Source organism: Gossypium raimondii, chromosome 9 (genome assembly GCF_025698545.1).
Source record: "Gossypium raimondii isolate GPD5lz chromosome 9, ASM2569854v1, whole genome shotgun sequence".
In the NCBI taxonomy this organism is placed as follows: domain Eukaryota; kingdom Viridiplantae; phylum Streptophyta; class Magnoliopsida; order Malvales; family Malvaceae; genus Gossypium; species Gossypium raimondii.
The window spans coordinates 45,894,499-45,910,985 of NC_068573.1; the positions used below are offsets into that span (position 1 = coordinate 45,894,499).

The 16,487-nt window shown below is 31.6% G+C and overlaps 3 protein-coding genes across 3 annotated transcripts; all 3 read right to left on the reverse strand.

The window, feature by feature from the left end:
• Positions 1 to 7,199: 7,199 nt before the first annotated feature.
• LOC105800316 (transcription factor bHLH71) lies at positions 7,200 to 8,621 on the reverse strand. Its single transcript, XM_012631355.2, has 3 exons — positions 7,928 to 8,621; positions 7,468 to 7,857; positions 7,200 to 7,400 (listed from the first exon to the last, which is right to left on the reverse strand). Exons 1-3 carry the CDS (start codon positions 8,324 to 8,326, stop codon positions 7,302 to 7,304), a joined length of 888 nt encoding a protein of 295 aa, XP_012486809.1. The 5' UTR covers positions 8,327 to 8,621; the 3' UTR covers positions 7,200 to 7,301.
• Positions 8,622 to 9,415: 794 nt separating this feature from the next.
• LOC105800317 (RING-H2 finger protein ATL29) lies at positions 9,416 to 10,774 on the reverse strand. The gene has a single exon (XM_012631356.2). It carries the CDS (start codon positions 10,395 to 10,397, stop codon positions 9,528 to 9,530), a length of 870 nt encoding a protein of 289 aa, XP_012486810.1. The 5' UTR covers positions 10,398 to 10,774; the 3' UTR covers positions 9,416 to 9,527.
• A 134-nt stretch (positions 10,775 to 10,908) lies between these two features.
• On the reverse strand, positions 10,909 to 13,201 carry LOC105800320 (uncharacterized membrane protein At4g09580). Its single transcript, XM_012631358.2, has 4 exons — positions 12,718 to 13,201; positions 11,761 to 12,031; positions 11,503 to 11,673; positions 10,909 to 11,374 (listed from the first exon to the last, which is right to left on the reverse strand). Exons 1-4 carry the CDS (start codon positions 12,903 to 12,905, stop codon positions 11,249 to 11,251), a joined length of 756 nt encoding a protein of 251 aa, XP_012486812.1. The 5' UTR covers positions 12,906 to 13,201; the 3' UTR covers positions 10,909 to 11,248.
• Between the last annotated feature and the right edge of the window lie 3,286 nt (positions 13,202 to 16,487).

Here is a 16,487-nt window from a genome sequence, read left to right on the forward strand (position 1 = left end):
AAGAAATAAAATTAGTCTCGGTTTAGGGACTAAAGTGGAATTTAGGCAAATATGGAGTAAAATTGAAATATTAAATATGATATTAAATAGTGTTGTATTGATGAATTTTAATTATTTTAATTTCAGTAGCTAACGCCATACTGGAATCCTCGACTAAAAAGGAAAAGATAAAGTTGACGAGAAATAACTCAAATTTCGGTTTGTATTTTTATAATCCGAATCTAATTATAAATTGTTGTATTTTGATTAAATGTTATAGTAAGTGATTAAGGTGAGAATTATTGTGTTTTACAATTGAAATGGATTGATTTAGTATGTGATGAATTTATTGAATTTATATTGATTGAATTGGTATATATATTGAATATGATTAATTGAATTGAAATGAATATTGGTTGTATTTGAAAAGTGAATTGAAACCCTATTAACTGTATTGGGTTGAGTCTGATATAGATAGCATGCCACAGGATTGGAAGAGTTCAGGGATTTTTTCGACTTCAAGTCGATGAGACACTGGGTGTTAATTTGTTACTTCAGATTAATTCGATGAGGCACTGGGTGCCAATTTACTTCAGTTTAACTGATGAGACATTGGGTGTTAATTAATTACTTCGAATTATCCGATGAGGCACTGGGTGTCAAACTGGTGTGTTTTGGTTGGATCCGTATATCCGTCCGAGTCTGAGTCATGGTAATAGGGGTAAATGAATAATAAAGTCTTATAATTTATATTGAAATGGAATGGTATGAGATATGAAGTGGAATAATGAATTGAATACGGTATGGATAAAGCAATTGCATAAATGAAATGTGATTAAAATTGTGAAAAGCTATTTCTTTAGCAGGTGATGGAAAATTTAGTATTATATGGTTTTAAAGGTTCAATTGTGCTTAACATTTTATTTTACATATTATTTTGTTTTATTTTTAAATATTTAGATTATAGAAATACCACTGAGTTTTTACTCAGCGTACGGTTTTGTTTTCCGTACGCAGGTTAGGCACTTAATTTGATCGCCGATTCAGCATCCAACAACGATCCCGAACTCAAACGTGGTGATGTTTTTCCCTTTATGTCAGCATGTACCTAAGGTGTCTAAATATTAGTCATTTTGTGGATTGATTGTAAATAAGATTATAAGTTAATATTGGATTGTTATATACATATAAATATGTGTTTATGTTTGAGGTCATATTATGGTAAGTTTTGGTTAATGTTTAAATGAACATGAAATAGGTAAAATAGATTGAATTTGGCATGTTTACAAATTGGATTTGCATGATGTTTTATTGATATGTTTTGATGATATAATTGTGGTACCTATGAGGATACATTGGTTAGGCACCTAAGATGATTGTTTTGACATATTTTGGATGTGTTTGATTATGTTTTGAATTGGTTAAACGAATGATTTTTGAGTTGCTTATTATTTAAGCTTGCAGGGAATGGTAATCTTGTTGTTAAGGTACATTTTGAGTCCACACGGCCAGACACATGGGCGTGTGAACCCTGCAGCTTTGAAATTTTTTAATATTTTACGAAAAATTCTTTGAGTCTCCGAATTAGTCCCGATTTGTTTCTAACACGTATTTTGGGCCTCGAGGGCTCAAATAAGAGACATTATGTATGAATTTAATTGGTTTCTGACCTGAATATTATGTGATATCAATGTATAAATTTATGTCTGTTTGATCGATAAATTTCGGTAATGCTCTGAAACCCTATTCTGACGACGAATGTGGGTTAGGGCTGTTACATTAAACGTTTAAAATTGAAACATAAAAAGAAATATTTAAAAAAAATTCTTGTCCGAAAAAATCCACATCATTAAAATTTATATATATTTAATGCCATGTTTGAAAAATAAGTTTTATTTAAAAGTCGTAATTACCATGTCACTAGTATAGTTAGTTTTTAACGGTTAACGTTTGTTAAAGGATGTATTTGATTAATTTTTTCAATTAAAAAATTTAATTGTATAAAAAAATAATAATAAAAGCTTAATTAATTTTTTGAACCTAAATTTTTCATAGGAAATGCATGACCCATGATGCCATCATGGCATTTGATTTTAGCAATAAAATACACAACAAAAATGGGTGTTTGATAGAGGTGAAATATCTTAATCAATTTGCCTAAGCCATGATGTCATTAGTTTAACCCTTATCTCATCTGATGTTTAATTATTGCTATGATATCCATCCTTTGTATCATGCCCACTCCACCATCAGCATCATCTTCTTAATTTTTTGTCCATCTCCAATTGCGGGTCCAACATCATCCCATTCCTTCTCATGCATTGGCTCATCTATCCCTTTATCACTTCACAAAACATATACACAATATTACCTAATTTCTTTTATCTAATTATAAATTTAGTCCCTGAAAACTAAAAAATTTTAATCCTTTATTTTATTTCATCAGAATTTGATCCTTTCATTTTGTGAAAATTGAGAATTAGCCTAATTGGTAATACTTTAAAGTTTGTTGTAAAATCATTAATCTAAGAATTCAATTGTTCAACAATTTACACACAATCAATTAGCAAAAACAATACTCCGAGTGTATGTATTTACCAACAACTGAACTAACTTTCAAAGAATATAAAAGACAAACATTTTAATTTGGTTAAAATATGTTGTTAGTTCTTGTACTATAATAAAATTTAAGATTTAGTTCTTGTACTTAAAGATTTAAAAATGAAGTCCTTTTATTTTTTATTTAATAATCTCAATCCCAATCACTAAAATCGTAAGTATTTTCTATCAAAATTTGTCAATTTGACATGTTGATTAGATTGTCCTTATATGACGTGGTACATAATTGACGAAAAATAAACATATTAAGTTGAAATTCTTTTAGCAAAATAACGATTAGACTAAAAATTAAGAGGATTGAAATTTTAACTTTTATAGTACAAGGATTAAATATCAAATTCTATAGAAGTACAAGGAGTAGCAGCATATTTTAACCTTTTTAATTTTTGTAAAGTAAAAAGATAAACCGGAGGTTCTAGATGGATATCCTAGTTCAGCTGAAAATGATATGCATTAAATTTTTTACTACTCTTTATGACTTTTAATTTGGCCCCTTTAGCTTTCAAGCTTCAATGCATGAATGCCATCAATATGTACTTTGGTATTAACCCTGATCCAAAATCTGCCTAGTTATATATATGTTTAGTGGTGATGTTTAAGAAGCGGATAAGAACGGACACCATACGAGACAAGGTGATGTTGGGGGTCCCTTCATGAAAAATGCCAAAAGCTTATAAAATTTGTGATGCAACCCCCTTCTGCTTGACCCCACGGTGTATGGGGAGTTGGGACAATTGGGTCTCATAATATTATATAAATATTTCAATAATGAGATATGGTGCACAAATAATTAGCATAGATATTATTGTAAATATAAGAGAATATTGATTCAAGTGCATCAAAATGAATTGTCTTTTTATTTATAAGTAGAGAGAACTATAAATAATTTTAATATTATATAAAAAATAAATATAATAGTATTTGTTAATAAAATATAACTAATTACTTTTTTTTTAATCAAAACTCATTTGAAATGGGGTTTCTCTTTTAAGGGTTTCATTTGATATTGAGTTTTGAGTTGGATGTGACTCGGTTTTTTGTCGAGGCACTTCACTTGGGATATATGATTGGCTAGAGAAGTGGCACTATCTCACCAAAACTAATTGCCCCACTTTATGTTGCTCCAGGTTTAGTGTTGGATTTTCTTTTAGGTAAAACCTCAAGTTTGGAACTTTTTATGGAAAAAATAACATTAAAATGTTTGACATAACTTCCTCAATGTTTATAACTTTTTTTCTTCAATATGATTTGGTCTTCAATTTTTTAAGAAAAAGTTGAATTTGATTATCTACTTGTTATTTCTTTAAGAAAAATACAAATTAAAATGTTAAAATTTTTTAATCATGATAGTCTGAATGACAATTTACATGTACTTTATATTATTTTTAAAAAAATTATTATAATAATATATAAAATAAATAGTGTTATGTCAATATAAAGTATACATGGACTACCATAGGTGTTGTCATGTCAACATTGTCAAAAAATTAATATTTTCATCAACAATTCCATTAAAATGAACAAAATAAAAATAAAAATCAAATTGATAAAAGAATATAAACATTGAAAAGTAAATTTGGTATTATGCTGAAAAGTTTAAAAATCCAACAACTCAACTCTAAATTTAACCTCGACTCGATGTAATTATTAAATTTAAGTCCCAAACAAAAAATAATATAAATATATAAAGTTTTGCTCACTCCGTTTTGCCAAGACCCTTTTACAAACTTACAAGTTAAGGGGTACATTATACAGTCACACAAGCCGAACTTTATATGTCACAAGTGATGGGGTTTGAGGCCAAACATGTGTAAACTTTTTAGTTTTCACGGTTTTGCTTATTCAAATATTTTGAGGTGTTTCAATATTAAGAGATTAAAATTAAATTGTAATATTTACAATAATAAAAATACAATTGTATCATTTTAATTGTCTCTATTTTTATATTTTTTAAAGGAAAGAATCAAAGTTTTATCATTTTTGGGGAAGACTAAAGTGTAATTTTACCTTTACTAATTTAAAATTTTAAAAATTTTGAAGGACCTAAATGAAAAATTCTTCATTTTAGAGGATACCGAGGCACTCCAGTCCCCTTGGTTTCGCCCCTGGATAAAATCTTTGATCAAAAATAATATTTGATTTATGTGATGTATTGCTTGACTTGAAAGGTTAAGTAAGAAAAATTAAAGAAGTAAAATTGAATTGAACCAAAATATTTAGACGGTTTATAAAATAGAATTAAAAAATTACAATTACCTAAATTTGAACTGAATTGAATTCTATAATTAAATTTAATTTTCATAATATAAAAATAAATATTTTATATTTGAAATAATGAAAATAACTTAAAATTTATATATAATAATATTTTAAAAATTTATATTAAAAAATATTTATGAGTTTTTTTTGAAACTTGATTAAATGATGTTGAAAAGATAATAAATGCTCCACTATTTTTAACTCAGGTTCCTTTCCTAGGCTTCCAACAATGAGCCTACCATACGAAACATATAATAATGACTCTCGTCCTTAATCCTTATAAACTAAAGCCCGGCCCGGATGACTCCATGGACCTAACCTTACCCTTGTGTTCGGTTTACATATGTTAAATTAAAGGATAAAAAAGTAAAAAATCATTATTAAATTATTTAAATATTCTCATTTAAGTAACTAATTCAATTATAGGTAAATTAAACCTTATATCAATAAAAAGGAATTCCTCAAAATGCTTAACTCAAACATGTTTTGAAGATATTAAAAAGTCAATTTTGGCCTCCATATTATCTATGACAGCATTGACGAAAATGTGGATCATATTTATGGAAAAAGACAGGTTTTTGTATTTAAAAAAAATAAAAATTACATTTATAATATTATAATTTATTCTTTTAAGAATGATTATTTTTCAGACATCATGAGTTAAAATGAACTCCTCCTTCCTGACTAGAGATTTGCCGTTGATGGGAAGGTGAGAAGAAAGTCTTTGCAATCGAGCTGAAGCAGAGATAGAGGATGGGTGACCTGGAATCTTTGCTGTTTTAAATGCTACAAGAGGGAGGAAAGTGACTTATCAGCTGATTTCTCTTTCATTTTTCTTTAATATATATTTATATATATATATATGTAATTGAAGTATACTGTTTGTTATGAAATAATAAATTGAACTACCTTAAGTAATGAACTCAGACAAACTCGACGTCAACTGCTTACTTTCAAGTTAGGAACATGGTTTGGAGGAATTAAGGATACCCATGAAAAATGTACAAATATATTTTACATGCAGTCTACAAAAAGAGGTAATAATATTAATGTTGTGTCGCATTCAGAGAAGATGGGGCCAAAGATTCTTACAGTCCACCTCCCTGCTGCAGCTGGTTTTACACAACAAGACATAAGTTATAATTAAGCGACACTAAGAAACAAAGTTGAAGGCTGAGATGCTACCATCATGCATCCAATATCCACCTTCTCTTACAAACACTATATTCTATGCTGTCACTTTTTCCAATGCCTTTTTTTTTTATCGACTTCTGTTTTCCATGAATTTAGTTTCGGAGAAATTGTTTTATTATTATAATATTAATATACTGAATTCTAGTAGTTTCACGGGAAAATAATTTTTATTTTTTGTATTTATTTTATTGTTTATGGTTAAGATTTGTGATTCATCATTTCAACGATAATGTCTCTATGGTTCGAATCCATACATTTTATAAAAGTTTTATCATTAAACTCAATACATAATGATGTAGACAATTAAGTTTTAGTTTTTAATGATGAATACCTTCTTTTTTTAGTGGCATTTCAATCTTTATTTTTTAGCTACTTTAGGGGATTAAATGAAAATATATATTGTGTGAAAAATTATGCAAGATTACTATAATTGTGGTTATTAGGGAGAATTTAGGCATTTATATCGGTATATATAAAATAAGATATCTCGAGTGTTGGCTTAATGATCAAGGTATTCACCATTTCAAGTGTGATTTGAGTTCGAGTCATAGTAATCACGTTGTTGTTAGGACTTTGCCCTCCTTTTATAATTAATATATACACATACAAAACAAAGCATGCATGGATAGGACCTCAACAACCGACATTCACTTGAGAGGAAAGAGAATGGAAAATTAGAAAGATGAAAAATATAATTTTTCTTTTTATAGGTGTTCTTAGTAGAAGAGATGGAAAAATGAATAGAAAATTATTACTTGGTAAAGGTGAAAAATGGAAGGAAAGGAAATAAAACCTTTGAAAAATGCATAATTTTAAACCAAGATGCTAATCTCTCTCATTTTCTCTCCTTTCATCATTTCAATTTGGAAAGTTTGATTTTTATGCATTAGAATAAAAAATGATCTTCCCCTATTTTTTCCCCTTGCTTTTCTTCCCTACAAAACTTACTCACAATTCATTTTCTTTCCAATTTCTTTTTCTTTCTCTCATCCTCATACTTTTTCATCTAACCAAATACACCCTTAAACTCACGTAGAATTATTATACATTCTAAAAAATCACAAAAAAAAAAACCCAAAATTCATTGACTCTAAAGGGAAAAGCTTATAAAATAAAAATAAAAATTGAAGAAACCCTAAACACCCCTCTCAAAAAAAACCAACTTTATTTATAAAGAAGGAACAAAAAGAAGTGGTGGCATTTTGGTGATTTGACAGTAAAACAAAAGGTAATTTAGGTACAAAAGTTTATCAACATAAGGTAGTAGCTTCTTCCTCAATTATTCTGAGCATGTTGTGAACTGCACCTGCTATGTCATCTACTGAGTTCAGTTGGCATCCTTCTTCAACCTGCCATTTTACCATGTGAAGATCAATAATTTATTTGCTAAAATTATATATAATAAGATGAATTTACCTTGACACTGATAGAGTAGAGAACTAATGTATCCATGGATGTGACGTTGAGGTGAAGGATGGAAAGGTAAAGTGAGTGTAAAGCAGCAACAAGCTTGGGAAGCTGCTTGTGAACTTTTCGTGTGAGGATTCGAAGGTTAGCATGAGTTTGGATCAATGTCACCTCGATTTCTGCTATTGATGCCTTTGTTTTTGGTGTATGTTTGTTAGGGATCTGTGACCAAGTGTATTGAGGGTGCGTGAAGAATTGTGCAAACGGTGGTGACGACGATGATGATAGCAATGACATGTTGGTTTCTACTCGAAGCTTTTGAGCTTCAAGTGTTTGCAGAAGATGCTCAAGTTCCTTCACAAACTCTATAGCTCCACCTACTATGGATGCTTGATCACCCTACACATGCAACAATTATTTTATTCTACATACATACATACATAGAAGAGAGGGGAAGAAAGAGACAAACCCTTTGAACATAAGATTCAGGCATGAGGGAGCGTAGAACAGTGAGATGCTCATTCATTTGCTTTCGTCTGTTTCTCTCAACAGCAATGTGAGTCATTCTTTGTGTCTCAGCCTCTGCTTTGTTCTTGCAAACCCTTGGCTTTCTCCTTCTTTTTTTCCTCCCTTGAACTGCCAAGTTGGACCTTTCCATTCCCTTTGAGCGGCACTTTGGGGTCACCATTGGCAAACAACTCAAAGCATTACCACTATTACTAGCTTGTTCTAAGGAGCTGAAACTATTTTCCATTGAGAAATCAGTGACCAATGACTCATGGTGATGGCTGCTACATGGGGTTGCGAATATAGTATCATAGATAATAAAGTTCAACAGCTCGTTAGATGAAAGGGTTTCAAGTGCCATTATCTTCTCTACAATCTCCACAATTCACAGCTCCAGCTAATCATACGGCTTGAAATGTTGGGAACTTGCAAATGTAGTTTCATTTTAAAGACAAAAGGGACTTTCTACCATAAACCCCACAGCTTCAAATCTTGTTGTTGAGAGAGAGAGAGAGAGAGGTTAAAATGAAGTTAGCAGCTAAGGTCTGGGGTAATAATGTATTAGAGAGAAAAATATATGGTGCATGCACGTGAGAGGGGCAGTATAGGAGAAAGAAAGGATAAGTTCTCTTTTGTGTGCCAGCAAGAAAGTGAAGGAAAATGAAAGAAGCTCTTCACTCAGCCTTGTTTTGGGGTTTGTCAACAATGCAGGCACAGTGACTGCAATGGAGAGTGTGGAGGTGGGGGGGGGGGGACCCAAATCTATATAGGGATATGCATACAAACAATACAACAAGCTGTGGGTTAAAACTACTGTGCACATTCAAATCTATGTTGTATTTAGCAGGGAAAAAAAATGACTGGCTCACGGGCCCTAGATTCTCGTACACTACTGTTTTACAAGGAAAGCTTAACATGTGCTTGACAACCCATTCTCTGCAGCATATACAATTGGAAGATCATCATTTGACTTGCCAGTGATCATACAAATAAAGGAACATATGTGAGAATCAGTGGAGTAGACTTTTAATTAACAGCTTAGGCTTAGGTTCAAAAAAACCAAGAGCCATTAGAGTTCTTTTGAGCACTTTCATGATCACTGTAATTAGATGAAATGGCCATAAAAGAGAGAAACACAAGAGACAAAGAAACACAGGGAAGGGAGCTGTCGCCTTATCTGGTGAAGAAGACTGATGGTCCGATTTGTCAGCCATATTGCAGGCTAATCCATGTGACTCTTTGGTGATGGTATGTATAGTTACAATGATGTCTGCAATGCTTAGTGAAACGTTTAACTGGAATGTAATAAAATCCTTTCACAATGTAATTGGCTTTCCTCTCAACTATTGTTCTTATGTTCAAATATTTACACACCTCTGAAACGACAAAACTACATATACCATACCCATCTACATATAATCTAGTGATAAAAAAATTAAATAGATGAAAGTTCACAATGAATTCGTTTATTTTTTTTCCCGAGTTTATTGTAATAGGAAGGCATGAGTTCAAATTCTATTTAGAATATCCTAAGATAATTGAAGAAAGGAGCCTACATGAACTTATACTTTATCTAAGTCACCTTGAAGTGACTCTGATGTTTCACCTGAAGCTGCATTTTTGGAATTCAAGGGGCTTGTAAAATCTCTAAATGATATACAACTTATTGCAGCTTTATGTCCCCTTAAAATTTTTATTTTGACATGGTCAAGCAATCTTAGAGTATATTTGTCATCTTCTTCTCTAGTTCTAAATATGGAGTGGCCTGTGGAATTTGACCTAAAAAATCTTTCCACTCCTTCACGTTTCTTGTGATGTTCTTTTGTGGTTGAAGAGCTTTGTGCTTCATCAGCTTTCTCCTTGTTATCTTCTTTAATCTCAATGCAAACAGCATTTTGTAGAGGACTTTGATTTGCCCCAATTTGATGCATGGAATTACTCTGAAGCAGCACAGGAGATTTCTCTAACGATTTTCTAGGCACGTCTAGCTCGCCACGGCAAACCGGGCATGTTTTATTCGATTCAAGCCAAAGATCGACACATTCTTTGTGGAAAACATGGCAACAAATCGTCAAAAGTCGAAGCATATCGTCATCTACGAACTCCCCCAAACAAATAGCACATTCTAGGCCGTACTTTTCGCGACGAAACTCTTTGACGGTCGAATAATAGAACGTTGGGAAAGCTTGTACTAGTTCAGGATCAAGGCCATTGCTTTTATTTGCTGTATCTTCTGGGGCAGCAGCAACCACAACATCTGCAGCAGTGTTAGCCTCAATGTTCCTATTACTTGCAATATATTCAAGGAGACACTTTAAAAAGTGTACTGTGAAGAAACCAAATAAGAATGAAAGGAGGAAAATTACTGTTATGATTACAGGCACTGGGGGATTGTAGGCTGGATGAGCAACATTAGAAGAATATGTTGACATTGAATAAAAATGGTAGCATATACCATTGGCTAGACTGTGTTAACTTTTCTTTTCTAGGAGATGAGATCAGTAATCCTTTTTTCTTTTTTTTTTTTTTCAATTTTTCTTTGTTATAGGAGTATGAACAAGCGATTGGTAACCTTAATTTGGAAAGGTGATGCTTGGCAAATGGTAAAAATGTGGGGTTATTGAACGAGTCCTTATGAGAAGGATTTGGATCTTATGGCTGAATCATGTTATATTTGCCCCTAATTTCCTCTGATGACTATGATATGTTGGAACTATAAATATGGTGAGTCTTGGATATAGACCATCTAAAAGCTTAGATTTGTGACACATGCTTAATTCTAGCCTCTTCTTTTGAAAGCCATATCTTGCCTTCGACAATTATTTAGTAACAACCCTTGTGTCCTAATAAATTCTTGTTTCTTAAGGTGAATTACCTCAATTAACATATTGAGTAAATTTTAGCATTGTGAACCTTGTTCCCCGGGGTAAATTTGTACAAACATTTGACAAGATGTCCACTGATAATGATAAGCTTCTAAAAATGGATATACAATCTGTACAGACACTGAAGAGTAGTATTATTACTGACAATGAATTTTAGAAATTGAAACAGATAACTTCCCCCCAACTTTTCTTATATCCATCTTCCTATACAGACTTAACCTGGGAATGGTTAAAGCAAATAATACAATGCATGGCAAAGAATTTGATGATTGACACAGTAAAACCTTATCCAATCACCATGTTTGGTATTGGATGCGGATTCCGTTAACCCAAGAAGCAGCAGCAGCACATTGCATTTATTTGATGCTAGCCTATACAAAAGCTCAGGTGCTAGGATGCTATAATTTGGGCTTGCTCATTAGCGTAGGCGTGACAGAGACAACCCCTATAAGGAAAAGAGTGGCAATTGAGTTGAAGTCGTAAAGATCCCCTACCGATTGCAATTCTCCGAGAGCTATTCCTGCCTGTACGCAGAAGAAACATGCAACCACACGTTATTTAAGTATCAAGAATGTATTCAAGGGATGTGCTCTGCCATGTCAGTCTAACAGCTTAACATGCAAATTTCACATGGAAGTCCAAAGTAAAATACCCTGACAGTTAAGAAAGCAGCAGGAATAAGTCCAATGAAAGTTGCCATGAAGAAAATATGGTAAGGCACATCAACAATAGGCGAAGCAACATTAATGAATGTGTTCGGCAAAGTTGGAGTAAGCCTCAAGAAAAGCATATAGTTCAACAGGCTTTCTCTTCTTTGAGCCACCTGCAAGCACGAAGCCGATAAAGCTTATTATACTTTTTAGCTCGATGTAAGAAAAAGACAACTTACTGAACAAGGAGTTGAAATCACCTGAGCTTGGAAGAAGCTCAGCTTGTCAGGCCAAAGGGAAATGACAAGGGGGCGTCCAACTAATTTCGACAGGAAATAGCATGAAGAAGCTCCAGCAGTGGCAGTGATCACAACGAGAGCTACACCTTTCAAGACTCCAAACAATGCTCCGGCGAGCAATGACATGAAAACAGTTCCCGGAATCATGAAAGTTTGCATGAAAATGTAGACTGCACAATACCCCACCAAGACTTGTAGGGTGTAGTCACTTGTGTAGATTTCAAGGTGATCTCTACAATGATACATTGTACGAAAACAATCAATGCATATCAAAGCAACACAAACGACATCACAAAAGACGGATAACACAGGGATTAGGATAAGCCAATGAGAAGAAAAATGCTTTAATTGTGAACCTGGAGAGCTCAAATGATCAGAGCATGATAGTTCATTTCATTGTATACCCTCTTTAACCAAATGCATTTTCTCACCAACTATCTCTTTAAAGCAAATATCTAAACCATCTCACATAATCGAATCAAACTTAGCATTAACCAATAAATATTGCCCCACATTATTCTATGGTATTCTTAGTTCTCTAAGGACTTGAAGTTCTATTCTCTGCACCATTGATCCTTATGAGCTGAAGTACATTGCAGTCCAGTCCAAAATTCATTCATTTGTTGCCCAAATTCATTATAAGAAAAAACGAAACTAAAAAGGCTCCAATTTCTTGAAAACCAGATGGATCCCATGACTTGTTAAATTACAGAGAAAATAAAACATAAAAGAATTGCATGAAATCTCAAAGAAAGCATTACCCACCAAAACAAAAATATTTCCCAGAAAAAAATACAAAAACACAACTAATTTTGTGATACATTCTCAATCACCAATAAAACACATCAAAGTAACCAATTCAATCTCTTTTTTTTTTTTTTCTAAAAAACCAAATTAATAGCAAAAGGCCAAACGAACCTGAGGATATGAAGATCTTCAAGGCTTCTGGGTAATTTAAGGAAGCTATAATCAGAAGCGGGCATGGTTAAATAAACTCCCCCAAGCCCCAAAACAAAACCCATCACCACCGTAAAAGCCATCGTCACCTCCCAAAAGCTTAAAGGAAAACTGGGTTTTGATCCCTTAATCTCTTCTCTGCCTTCCATAATTCCCTTCCCTTCTCTTATCTGTTTTCAGTTTCGTGCTTTCCCCCAATAATTTTCTTTTCCTTTTATGTGGTGAATTGGAATTTGAAAATTAATTTGTCATTTGGGACACCTCCTCTTCCCTTCCCTCTCTCAAATTCTTCATTATTATCTCAAACTCAAAGAAAGAGAAAAAAAGATACCAGAAAAAGAAACAAATTACCAGTAAAAATAAATGTCGAAATTAATAAAGAAAGAAAGAAACAGCGTCGTCGGTCGTCATCTTTTTTTTTAGAACATAGTACAACCTTGTTGTCAACTTGTCGTCGTTTCGTATTTGCGTTCTATAATTGAATTTATTTATAAAAAGCTGAGATTTTGACACGTCATTTTTTTAAAACAAAAAAAGGGTCTAAAAAGTAAAAAGCTTTTTGAGTGAAGAAAAAGAAAGAGAATGATTAAAAACGTGTGTGGATAGAGATGTGATCAGATTGCCTTGCGTCAACCAAATCCAGTCCCCACGGCATCGAGTCTCACGTGATTTGAAGTGTAGGGAAGGTGTGCGTCTAAGGGTTAATTTCACTCAACACTCTCAAATTATGGTTATATTTTGAATTGGTCTCAAATTTTGAAATATTTGTAATTGAGTCCTCAAAATGTAACTTAACTCTCTAACGTGGAATATATTTACAACATGTTGTGTTTTAGCTATCACTTTGATAGTTTGAATCACTACTTTTAAAATCAGATCGATTGGACTGGGGACTAATTGGGATATTGAACTAAAATAAGAGGTTGGACCAATTGAATTGGTGTTCTCTATTTTAAAAATAATTTTCATAATTTATTCAATCGAACCAAATAAACCAGTCAAATTGGTTCAATTATCGATCCAATTTTAAAAACTTTGATTTGAATCTAATGTATTAAAAAATTTAATCATCCTAAATTTTATTGATAATGTCTTTTTTTTTTAATTTGTTTCAAGTATCCTCCGCATTAAATATGAACTAAAATTTAATGTCAAACCTAACAACTAAACTAACCAAAAGACTTCATTATTACAACATTGATACTTTAATAACTTGATTAGAATATTTTGAAGTTTAGAAACTAATTTACAATCTAAGCGGCATTTAACCCTTTATTTTTTAAAACTTTGTTTATAATAGATTTGGATTTTAAAATTTCATTTATTTCTTTATATATTGATACCGAATGGTAAGGGTAGTGAATAAGGTCGAGTTAAAGTTGTTTGAGGCAAGGGAAAATTCTATCTCAGCTACTAAGCAACTTGAAACATGAGAACAAGTCAAGTGAGAAATAGGTAATTTAGCACCAAATTCAACTCGCAAATCATTTTATGAATTTTTTTCGTATTGGGCAGGTTTCTTTCACCGTTACGGATTTGTATATAAAATTTCAGCTCAAAGATTTTCAGAACAACAGGAGTAAAAATAATTTTAACACAAAGAGAAACAACTCAAAAAGCCCAAATCTAATACCAAATAATAGGGGAATGGATCAGATTCAGTTCAAGTTGTTCGAGGTAAGAAAAAAACCTATATTAACGGCTAAACAACTTGAAAAATGAGAACAAGCCAAATGAAAAATAGCATAATTCAACTGCAAGCAAAAACTAATGAAAAGAAAGAATCTAAAAGTAATAAATAAAGATCCAAAATATTTGAAGCTAAAGAGAATGAGGTATTGAATGTAAGACATGTTCTTGAAGAGAGATATATGCTCCGTATTAAATCTAATTTGACATTTAACCTCATGCTGGTAACTACGTTAGTTGAAATAATTCTAATAATTTAAAATTTAATTACAACATGTTACAGTTTGTGGTTAATTTAAAATTTGGATTAAATTTGGGGATGTTTTATGTAAATAACCCAGAGAAGGGAAAAAAAAGAAAAAAGCTTTCTCGCTTTGGGTCTTTATACGTTTTAAGACTTTCGAAGTCCACATATATCCAGCTCTAGTTGGGCCTCATTCAGAGAAAGAAGTTTATTTTCTTTTCAACATATTGTTCAAAATTTAAAATTAGAGACATGTTTTTAATTTTTATGGTTTTAAATACGTTATTATTTTTAATTAAATCAAATACAATGTTTAGGGTTGCTTCAATTATAAAAAGACTCATACATGAAATGTGGGGAAAAAAAGGGTCATCGAATAACATTAAGCATACCATATTAAATATGCCAAACATACATATATTGTTAAAAAAAGTATTCGATTAAGTCTTAATTCAGTTGGTGTTGTTATTGTGGCCTGTGCAGGAGAACATGAGTTCTAGCGCACTCAAGATACAAAATAAAATTTTGAAGTCAAATTTAAATATTAAATTATGACAAAAAAATTATATATTAAATCAAACATTAAAATTATATACCAAATTTGTTACTTTAAATATAGAAAGAAGGGTGCAAGACATACTTATTTGTTAAATTAGTAGTACACTTTTTTATTTAATTATAAATTCAGTTACTAAATTAGAATAATTTATGTTTTGAATCATTTAATTTAACATCAATTTCTTACGTTAATTTTGTTAATTAATTTTCAAGATAAAAGTTTGCTTAAAATGCATGTGTTACTCAACATGAAGTTTCAAAGTTGATTTTGTTTACCTAGTGATGTAGTTGATTTAGTTTTAATTTTATTGGTATGAAAATTGTTACTAATGTAACAAAATATGAGTTTAAAGCGTATTATTCTCTTATTTATGAGTTAAAGAATCAAAATGGCCAGCCCGAAAAAGAATTTAAAGACCACCTTGATGTATGGTTTATTTATTTATTTTACCATGTTAAATGGTTTTATGGTTGGTGGCTTATTGGGTTGTCTTTGCAATCCTTGGCCATTTCTCACATTTTTCTCTCCTGTTGCGCTGTCAGTGGTAGTACTGGCCTTCGTGCTAGCGACCTGTCATTGATTACCCTATGCTTCATTTCTCTTCATTTTCCCTCTACAACACCCCCCAAAAAATTGTAGAAAATTTTATATTTCCCTTGAAATTTATTGAAAATTTTAATTAAGCTCTTCTTTTCTTTAAAGAAAATCTTAAAATTTTTAATTAGATCATGCATTTGATTTTGAAAAAATCTTATTAAATTCTTGAAAATTTTAATTAAACCCCAAAATTTAAATTTAAAATTCACCCGCTGATCGTGAAGCTTATACTAAGCCTCTTATTATTTGTGTTTTGAGCCTTCGATAGCTTATTTGTGAAACCAATGGAAATTCATAACTTGATGCGAACATTGGGATTAGAAACAACACACCAGTTCACAATTCTGTTGACGATTGAAGTGGATTAGTGGGTTATTTACAAAATTATAATGTATCTGTAGCTTATTTCTTGATATATTCACGTGTTATATAATATAACCCTTCAAGTTTGTTTGACTTCAATTGTAAACTTACTATTTCGTAAAAAAGGGTTTTATGTTGAAATTTTGTATAATGGGAAAGAGATTCTATTAAAATAAAAAACGAGTTACAAATCAAACTCTCTTTTTATTTTTGATGAAACTTCTCTTCTCTAAAAGGAAAAAGAAAAGTCATTTCAATCAAACGTTGACCATCATCAAT

Bases quoted from the DNA above. Each gene is read 5' to 3' on its own strand.
- LOC105800320 (XM_012631358.2), bottom strand. From the start codon at position 12,905: ATGGAAGGCAGAGAAGAGATTAAGGGATCAAAACCCAGTTTTCCTTTA. The intron at 12,032-12,717 runs GTTCGTTTGGCC...GTATCATTGTAG, and splicing joins GAAGATCTTCATATCCTCAG to AGATCACCTTGAAATCTACA. The intron at 11,674-11,760 runs GTGATTTCAACT...TCGTGCTTGCAG, and splicing joins TGAGCTTCTTCCAAGCTCAG to GTGGCTCAAAGAAGAGAAAG.
- LOC105800316 (XM_012631355.2), bottom strand. From the start codon at position 8,326: ATGGCACTTGAAACCCTTTCATCTAACGAGCTGTTGAACTTTATTATC. The intron at 7,858-7,927 runs GTTTGTCTCTTT...TTGCATGTGTAG, and splicing joins CTGAATCTTATGTTCAAAGG to GGTGATCAAGCATCCATAGT. The intron at 7,401-7,467 runs GTAAATTCATCT...GTAAAATGGCAG, and splicing joins TCTACTCTATCAGTGTCAAG to GTTGAAGAAGGATGCCAACT.
- LOC105800317 (XM_012631356.2), bottom strand. From the start codon at position 10,397: ATGTCAACATATTCTTCTAATGTTGCTCATCCAGCCTACAATCCCCCA.